The sequence below is a fragment of the Anabrus simplex genome, chromosome 1 (assembly GCF_040414725.1).
Source record: "Anabrus simplex isolate iqAnaSimp1 chromosome 1, ASM4041472v1, whole genome shotgun sequence".
NCBI lineage: Eukaryota > Metazoa > Arthropoda > Insecta > Orthoptera > Tettigoniidae > Anabrus > Anabrus simplex.
The window spans coordinates 751,203,791-751,214,358 of record NC_090265.1 but is presented as its reverse complement, the minus strand read 5'-3'; the positions used below and the strand labels follow the sequence as shown (position 1 = coordinate 751,214,358).

The window sequence follows — 10,568 nt, the reverse complement described above, 5'->3', positions numbered from 1 at the left end:
ATGATGCTGTTGATGGTAATTAGTCCGTCGGATGGAGATATTAAGCCTTTAGCGGACCTCTTGGTGCTTTTTGATAGGAGTAGACTATGTGCCAGCACCGGGTTTCACCCTCTCCCTATCATCATATATCCCGTCATTCATTTCATCTCATTAACTCCTCTGAGACTGACATCAGGAAGGGCATCCGGTCATAAAAAACCGCCACGATGGATTCATCTCGCCTCATACCCGACCCCATAGAGACACAGGACAAGGGTTGGACAAACATGGAGTGCCAAAATATAGCAATGAACACAAAAGGAAAAATAATAATTTGGCTGATTATGCACATCTCTAGCTTCTTGTGAAGTACTTGTATGCACGCCTTCGTACAATTCCAATTCTCTGGCGAATGGAAATGCAGAGAAGACTGTTTTGACTTCCTAAGCAATAAAATACTTGTTGATATTTCATTCTGGTAAGTTCTGGTATAAACTAGGGGCTCTAATTAGCAGGAACAGCAAAGACATAAAATGAATAATTTTATTATCTATAATCAACAACTGCACAAAATAAAATGTGATGCTCATAAACAAAACTTAAATATATTTATGCTGTTAACATGAATACACATACTCTCTTATCACATACACATGATCATCACCTGACTATATACTACATACCTTTGGTAAAATATCATCACACCTTAGTTACTGGCACTAGAGGAAATGGGAATTGTTCTTGATTTCATTTATGGTCCCATATGTTACGAACATACAACACTGCACTCACTGAACACCATTACAGACACATCTCATAACAGAAATACAAGACGAAAATTCTATTTTCCCTGTAGACATATATTATATACTTCAGTATAAAGGATAACAAAATAATAAAAGTTCATTTGGTACTTTCTGGTACATGAACACCCGAGTGGTTGGTTTGTATTTCTTTCTTAACGTACACATTACACAATAAAATATGAACTGATATTTGGTATGGATTTTATTCTACTCTTTCTGGGGAAATTAAATTGATTGTGAAGATGCTGAGGAGAAATTGAATGCTTTTATTTAAAGCCAAGCATAAATTGTCTAATTAAAACAGGAAAGAGGTACTTGTAGTTACAGGAGAAAGAGTCTCCTGAAGACCAGGAGAGCAATAGCCACAATGAGGAACCAGATCAGAAGGTTCTTGTAACTGTCACTGTTGCTGACTGACGAAGACACCTCTGTCTGGATCTCTGTGGCTCTGGGAGCGGAAGTCGTAACTCGCTGCCGCACCTCTGCTCCTTCGCTGCTAAGCTCAGACAGCTGAGGCTCTTGTTCCTTCTTCTCAGATGTAGCCAGATCTTCACCCTGAGAAAAATGACAAGTCAGAAACCTGAGACTATATTAGACAGATTGAATAGTCACACTAATTCAAAACCTCACTGGATGTACAATGTACACAGGATTTTGTATTTCCTCTGAGTTTACAACTTTTGAAATATCTTATTTGTATTCCCTGACTACCTTGTTTATACTTTTGGTAATACTGTGCCCACTATTGGGATTTGTTGAAAGTTGATATACAAAGGAACACCAGCTTGCAAGTGAGACAGAACTTGCACAAGTTATGGCATTCCAGATCTCTCTGGTGTAAGAACAAGTAAGTGTTTTTACTTTTATAATGCTGTATTTATGATGGTTGGTGGTGTGGCTTACTGTAGTCACTGTTACTGTAGTGTAAGTGGTCCTGAGAATGAACAGGACATGGTCCTCCTTGTGCTCAGGCAGCTAGGACTATACAGTTAACCTGTTGGAAAGCCCATCTATTTGATGACAGCAGTGTATGAAAATGTGGAGATCATCCTTGTCCTTCCTACTGCTCCTTTTCCCCCCATTGACCTCTCATTGTGTCCTATTCATGTTCCCATTTTTCTACAGCATTTGCTGGATGACTAGTTTCAATGAAAACAATCCATTGTACAATCATGACACATTAACCCGGTGTGCAGCCCTTGGTAAGGGTCCCAGCTCCGGGTTATGAGCCAAGACCTTAACGGAATCTACAGCGGAGAAAATGGACTTCGGAATGGTTGAAACTGCGGAAGAGACAGCCCAATACTTGGGGAATAGTATGAGTACACTATTCGTCAGTAGCGTTTGCTTTCCATGTTAGGGGCGGCTGCAAGGGTGTTTATTCTCCATGTAAGGGGTGGCTTGAACAATTGCTGGTAGTAGCTCAAAAATACCTTTGGGAATGTCAGCTCATCGTAACAACAGCCTTAAATGAGTGGTGGTAATTATCAGTCTCGGAAAAGGTTAGGTCGCACCCTGCTAAAAGCGACACGCAGTTCTTGTGCTGGGGGAGCTGTGATAAACATTTAATATTATGAAGGTGGAAATAAAAAATGTTGTGACCCTGATGGGAAAATCAGAAGAGCTGACTGATTTCATGGAGAAGGAGAATGTTGCAATGACGGGACTGAGTGAGGTCAAGTGAAGGGGAAAGGGAGTGAAGAGGATGACTAGAGAGTACAGCCTATACTGGAGCAGAGGAGGTGAGGCAAAGAATGGAGTAGAAGTGACCGTTAACAAAATCTTGGATGGAAATGTGGATAGGGTAGACTACGTTAGTGATAGAATAATTAGAGTACGACTGAGGATGGAAGAAATAATGGAAGATTTCATCCATGTTTATGAGCCCCAAACTGGAAACAGTGAGGAAAATATAGAGGAATTCTTAGAGACAGTCAAGGAAGTAATCACCGATGTGGAAGTGATAGTCATGGGAGACCTCAATGAGTAGGTTGGAAATGACAGAACTGGTAAAGAAGTGATTGGTCTGTTTGGATATGGAGATAGAAGCAGCGAGGGAGATAAGTTGATTGATTTTTGTGAGAAAAATGGAATGAATATGGGTAACACTTGGTTTAGAAAGAAGAATAGTAGACAGATCACTCACTAGATACACCTGGGGTGAAAGAAGGACAAGAACAGTTATTGATTATTTTCTTGCTTGAGAAAATAAATCAGAAACAGCTCATGGATGTAACAGCACTACCAGGTGAGGCGTTTGATGGAGACGACAGAGAAGTGGTGGCGGAATTGAAAATAGGTAAAATTGTTGAGGCGTTACTCTCCCTCAGCAATCTCTCAGTTTATCGTCTACGGCAATATCATATTTGAACACTGGATCATTTATGTGAAATGGAGCTAGACTGTATTTGCCTGACATCTACTGTGAATTACGGGCCCCGCCGCTGTGTGAGGCCCGAGTAGTGGAAACGAGTCTTGTGAATCGGTACTCTGCAACTGGAGTTCGTGATAGCAAGACGTGCCTTGCTGCAAGAGGGAGTGTAATGGCTGTGCTGCCTCGATTATGGATAGTAACATCTCTCAAAGAGTGCTAATGTAGCAGTATCTCCTTGGAACTGATGGTACACCGATATTCTAAAAGGTAACGAATTATTTTATTTACGCCATTGTCAGATTTTTAATGTCAGAGACCTCCTCTAAAAGTACCTGTTACCATTAAAATTTCATAAAAACATTAATTATTCCCAAAACATACACCACAACTGACAATTTACACTTTGAGCCGTTTCAAAATATTCACGTAAGAAATTTTTATTTTCTCTAGCTCAAATCTTTGTGTGTCAGGTATTGTAAATTATGGGATGGCTTATGCCAAGACATTTAAGATTTTCTGTTCATTAATTCAATTGATTGGCATTCCTTTTCTCTGATATTAATGGTTCATTAAAACATTTAATTTTTATTGGGATTATTATTATTATTATTTAAGGAAGTTGGCAAGATTTTAATTCTAAATGGTGACAAAACCTATATTTCCCAGCCTCTTTAAATAAAATTTTCCACAGAAATGAGTTTCGGTTCATCTTCCAAGTTTTTTATTTTAAGGTCGAGAGGAAACTTATATTTTGGTTTTCTTGTGATTACTTTGTTTTCTCCCTTATTTTCTTCTTCACCCTACTCTTATCGCATATCACCACTTAGAGGACCATTTGGGAAAGCACAGCCCTGGTTGCGGATGCATTTTTATGTGTGCTTGTTGTTGGTATATGTGTTGTGGGGTGATACGGTGTAAAAGAAATAAGACAGAAGAAAATATAAGTATGGAAATTAAAAGATAAAAGTACTCAGGGGCAATTAAAACAGTACATCCGTATAACAGGTATAGAAAGTGTAAAAGAAGAACGGACCAAATTTAAATACAAGTTTGTAAGCTGTGCACAGAAGATTTGTGGCAGAACTTTGGTGAGAGTGAAGGAAAAGGAGACACCTTGGTGGAATGAAAAGGTGAAGGAAAGAGGGCATGGTAAGAATGGAATAGAGATAGAAAGAAGGAAGATTAACCTTTCAAGTGGTACATTTCTTTTGAGTAACTACACATTTTCCATAAGGTACTGGGAAGTAACATACAGTGAGATACTCTTGTGTAGTATAGTATTTTTATCAGGTTCAACAAAAAAGAATATATATCAAGCTATCAAAAATGATCATAGTATGAAGGATGAGGTGCCTGGCTCACTGAGGAAAGCAATGGGAACTTATGGTGGGATATAATTGGTCAGGTATTTTCATCAGGTTTAAAAAAACAAAGTCTCACTTTCAAGCTATTAAAGTTATTATAGTGCAAGGACAAGGAAAGACAATCTGGCTCAGTGAGGAAAACAACGGGAAACCTACAATAACATAAGAGACGCATCTGCTATTCAAATGGTCTAGAATATGTTTTAATTTGTAGAGTTTCTTCGGACCACATGTGGCTTCATCGTATGCTTCGTTATCGACAAAGTGTAAGAATTTGAGAAGGAGATGAAATCTTCTTTCAGAGAACAGCTCCAAAAATATTGGGGTCTTCATTATCTGTCTACGAGAAAAGCAGCTCTTGTTGTCAGGTAGCTTGCAAGAGAAAGAACGCAAGTAAAATTATTTATGTCAGTCCACTTATTCACTCTCGAATATAGTTTCAAGGTTGGTGTGCTTTCTAAAAACTGTTGAGCATATCAGATGATTTCCCTACTTCTTAGTTCCATTAATTCAGGAGTGAAAAACAACTGAAAATATTCTAGCGGATTATTTACGTCTTTAATTTGTACATTTAGTCCAGGTTGCACCGTAAATATAAATCTTGGCCTTCAGATCCTACCTTCGTCCATACACCGAGCTGAATATCACCGCTAGTGCTGATGATGATGCTTGTTGTTTAATGGGGCCTAACATCGAAGGTCATTGGCCCCTAATGGAACGAGATGGGTGACATGATATATGATTATTAAAAATTTAAAATGTATCCACTGACTAGAGTTTTAAAAAATGGTGATGAAGAAATATGATTATGAGATTAAAATAACCAGTGGATCTAATTCGCAATGCCTTATTTTCTAATAAAATAATAGAAAATACAGGCAACAAAGGAATTAGGCATTGCCTGGAAGTACAGATATATATAATTCACATTAGACGATAAAATAACACATTAAAATATGCAACACAAACTAAAATAAAATCAAAGGGATAAAAGTGCAGTTAACACAAAGACACTAGGACAAAGGACATCATCACACACAATAAAAAGACCACTATCTCTCATAAACGGATGACGAGGTCTGCTGACTGCTCATCATCTCGCAGGTTGAGGGAGATTGCACTCGGAAGGTTAAGCCTACAGCGCAGATAGACCAGGTCCACACACTCCGTAAGGATGTGTACCAAGGTAAGATGGTCGCCACAAGTACACACCGGAGGGGGTTCTCCTTTCAATAGATGGGAGTGCGTCAGGATACCATGGCCGATCCGAAGACGACATAATACCACTGCTTCCCTCCGAGAAGCCCGAAGGGAAATCCTCCATACCTTCCTTGATCCTTTTATTGCTCTCAGCTTATTTGGAAGTGGAATGGCCTGCCACTCCATCTCCCAATGGGGCATAACCAGATTGCAGGAGCGCAAGTAGTCGTCAAACAGCTGAGTGCACTAATGTAAATGCAGGCAAAAGTAGAAAGGGTAAGTGCTGATCCATCAACATTAGCTTCTTCAACTTTTAAACCATCGAACATATTTTAACAAAAATATTTTCCTGTTACAGGGATGTCCACAAACTTACTTTTGTAAAATTCGATGAAGTTACCACTTGCTTATCATCAAAACATGACTGTCACCATTTGACTGAGTTCTTGCTAACGTTTGTAGAATTGCTCTACACTGTTAAAGTCTACAAGCAAGTCGTGAATTTGAAAAATTGGATGTTAAATATTTAAAGTACGACAAATTTATAACCTATAATCAACAGTGTGCTTCATTTTGTTAATTTACGGACGAAAAGAATGTTAGTCATGCCTAAACTCAGCTGTTTTGAGAGTGCACTAAGATTTTATATCCATAAGGAACAACGTGTGGTAAAGCTCACGGCAATAGTAACAAAAAGATTTTAATGTGTATTCCAACAAATAATTTTAAGATATTCAACAATTTTAACAGATTGTAAATGTATTTAAACATGACTACAGTAACTTGTGATATTGTATTTCAAATATTAGAACAAGATTTTAAAGTTTCAAACACTACAAATAGTTATATTGTTTTAATAAGACGACGTAATATGTTTTATATTCAAAAGAATATTAAAAATAAGTGCAAGTTATAATGTTACCGGTTTTAACCTTGTTAAAAATGTGTATAGCTGAAGATATTCAAAAATTGAACGAAACATGTCCTATGTTTTTAATAATTTAGCAATAAAATAAGGACGAGATCCTAATTTTATAATTGCTTTTAAAGTACTGAATAGGTGGAAATCAAAGTTTTATTGTTCTCCTTTAACATAACCAGATGTCTCAACTGAGTGTGAATATCACTTGCTGGCACCTTGTAAGGCAACGGGGCCAGTGTTACTGCCTCCTTGGCAGCCTTAGTGCTACCGTCACGTTCACTTGAGTCGCTTTCACCATTGCACTCTCTCCTGACATTTCAACATTAGTCTCACTATCAGATAGTAAATCACTCTCCGAATTGTTGCAGTGTAATAAATCAAACAGTTCTTCTTCTCGCAGATGTTTCCGAGCTCTGCTTGCACCTGCCATAATGCACTATCTACCTCTCTCAGCAGCCTGGACGCCGGTACTGGCTGGCTGCCATCTGGGTGGAACGAAAGCATTTCACCTGTTCACGGGTTTTAGGAGAGTGCTGCTGTAGGTAAAGCTTGAAATTAACATACACGCACAAAGGAAAGCAATCTCAGATCCTACAATGGAATAAGTCGTCATACCCACTGCCGAAAGATGTTTATAATGTGATGACGGAATATTCCATCATGGCCACTTAGGAAGCCATGTGGCTATGACGATTTATTCCATCATTACCGCTTGAAAGGTTAAGTATCAGGAAATTATAAGTGTAAAAAAAAAAGGTAAATGAGGAAAAGAAAAAAATATTGGGAGAGATTCACACAAGAATTGGGAAAGGATGCTGTATGGATAGATAGAAAATAAGAGAAAAGAAAAAAAATTACACAAAACAGTGTGAAAATGTAATAACAGACCCACAAGAGAGAAATAATAGGTGAAAATATTATTTTGATAAATTGAATGTGAGAAATGATGCAGAAGAGTGTGTGGTGGTAAATGAGGATGATCCAGAAATGGAGAGTGATATTACAATGGCTGTTAAAACAAATGAAAACAGGGAAAGCAGAAGAGATGGGTGAAATATGTGTGTAAATGATAAAGGCAGCAGGAACTATTGGTCTACATTGGTTATATAGGCTGCTAAGGTGGATATGAAGGTAAAAGCAAGTACCTGATGACTGGTGTAAAAGTGTAATAATACCAGTTAATAAATTTTATTATTTGTCCGTATTGAACCAAGATTACAATTTATTAAAATTTGCATCCACCTTATTCAATACATTAAAATGTTGTTAAGATGAAATTACAACATACTGTATATTTTATCAGAACTAGTTTCAACGCCTTTGATTGCGTCATCATCAGCTGATGGACATTTTAGGAAATATTGGCAAACACATAAGTTTATCTATGTCACATAAAACATATCTTAAAAAACATATTGATGATCTAAAAACCGTGTTAAAATTATATTGTTTCAAAGTCCATATTATCTGAGACTTGCGAGTATTAAACTTTAAGTTGATGAGGTCCGATGTAAGTTGGTTTGCTTCCTCATAAATTAACGTGGGTTTAACAAGAACAAACACTGAAAACACAATCTTCTTAAAGAAACATTAGCTCAGTTTAACACTTCCTTAACCATGATTTAGAACCGTATTAAAATAATTCAATAAAATCTTCAAGCCGTTATAATGTAGCAATCGTAGTGAGGTGGAAACGAGCAGTCGGTGCTTTAAGATGTTAACAATTATCTCATTCCCAGTTCAATGCGGACCTCAAAAGATCGTTGTCCTTGCGAAGCACCGAGTAGCTTAGCGAGCTTAGTAGCTTAACGGCTTGAAGATTTTATTGAATTATTTTAATACGGTTCTAAATCATGGTTAAGGAAGTGTTAAACTGAGCTAATGTTTCTTTAAGAAGATTGTGTTTTCAGTGTTTGTTCTTGTTAAACCCACGTTAATTTATGAGGAAGCAAACCAACTTACATCGGACCTCAACAACTTAAAGTTTAATACTCGCAAGTCTCAGATAATATGGACTTTGAAACAATATAATTTTATCACGGTTTTTAGATCATCAATGTTTTTTAAAATATATTTTATGTGACGTAGATAAACTTATGTGTTTGCCAATATTTCCTAAAATGTATATCAGCTGATGATGACGCAATAAAAGGCGTTGAAACTAGTTCTGATAAAATATACAGTATGTTGTAATTTCATCTTAACAACATTTTAATGTACTGAATAAGGTGGATACAAATTTTAATAAATTGTAATAATACCAGTATTAAAGAAGGTATGTGACAATTATCGAGGAATTACACTGTTGTCACAAGCCAAAATATTTGAGAGAATAATAGAAAGGAGGATGAGAGGAAGGGTGAAAAGAAATTTAGAAGAACGGTACGGATTTCAACAGGGCAGGTGAATGGTAGACCCTATATTTACAATGAGATTACTGATGGAAAAACAGTGGGAATATGGAAAACATCTGGTTATGGCATCATCATCATCATCATCATTTTACAGTTCCAGTTTCCTGGGTACTGTTGGCGAGCCTCTTCCATTCTGTATTATTGAGATACATTCTGTTGTTAATGACGTCTTCCAGTGTCCTTCCCTGATCTGCAATGTCCATCTTTACGATGTCCATCCAGTGGGTTCTTGGTCTTCCACCATCCATTTCCCTGCCACATGCCGCTCCAAGTTAACATATGCCATCCTTGTTGGCTCCACCCTCATTACATGCCCAAACCACCTGTCTGGACATGCTGGCGATGGCATACGATAGTATTATTATAGTATTATTAGAGAAAAGGTAGCAGTTAGGGACCCTCTTCTGAGACAGCCCTACCCAGGGAGTGGCACCCCTGCCTATGTGAGTCCCAGAACACAGTGACCCGGTGTGTACATCGGGTAAGGGTCCCAGCTCAGGGTTACTATGAAGGGCAACTGCGATGGAGAAGGTGGACTTCGGTACAACGTAACTGGCAGAAGAGGCATCCCAGTGCTCGGGATTAATGGAGTAAAAGGTATCTGAACCATGTTAGGGGCAGATATCAAAGTGTCTGAACCCATAGTGGGTGGCTCAGGGGCAGCGTCTGATTTCCATGTTAGGAGCGGCTGTGAACTTTACTCTTCTGAGGCTAACAACCTCAGCTGTATCTCTCGTTGATGTCTATGCATCTGCCCCAAACCAAATCATTCGACTCAGTATGATGGCACTACCCCAAGTGGTAAACAATCAACCATTGTCAAGAACGTCAGCGAGCCTTTGGATTCTGGGGAGCTCACACCAGCATGCAAGAGATAAAGAGTAAGGGAGTTCCCGGAAACTACGTTTTCCCATGTTATTCATTCAAATTACGTGGTCCCGCAAGCATCCTAATTAAATCATGTTGTAAAAATCCTGCATTATCCGTTCCTCGAAGAAACGATTTCCCGGATCAACCGTCCAGAAATTTCAGTCCCATCGATGCTAAATCCTCGATCACGCGTTTTTCAAGAAACTGTATCTTGCGAAAGGACAGCTACGGCATGGATCTTGATGTTGACGTCCCGTCATTGTGGCAATTTGAAGAAGTACCGGTACTGTACTGGAAAAGCGACCGGCGGTGAACTTGCATAAGGGATCATCTTAGCATCGCATTTGGGTAGTATTGTTTAGAGAGTCCTTGGAAATCATAAAGCAGAGAGTGCCCTCGACAGTTGGAAGTAGACAGAGTGCATTTCGACAACTCTATTTGAAGACGGAACAAGTTTCATCAAATGTTCATACTTGCAAAACGTCTACATTATGTCCAGGGTTAGATGTTTATTTTTCTTTACTTTTTTCGAGTGTGTCGCCGAACAGGTTTCCGGCATTTCCCTCAGGGCACTGTATAGTCACTGGGATTTCAGGCAGGAATCGAAACTGCTCCTTCTTAAGTAACACAAATTTAGTA

At 38.3% G+C, this 10,568-nt stretch overlaps 1 protein-coding gene across 1 annotated transcript in view; it reads right to left on the bottom strand.

Annotated features, from left to right (window-relative positions):
- Nucleotides 1-627: 627 nt before the first annotated feature.
- The window catches only part of LOC136873054 (ubiquitin-conjugating enzyme E2 J1), a 37,712-nt gene continuing 27,771 nt past the window's right edge, over nucleotides 628-10,568 (bottom strand). The window contains exon 5 of the mRNA XM_067146681.2: nucleotides 628-1,340. Coding sequence (XP_067002782.1) covers nucleotides 1,107-1,340 — 234 coding nt within the window. The 3' untranslated portion in view covers nucleotides 628-1,106. The remainder of the gene's footprint in view (nucleotides 1,341-10,568) is intronic.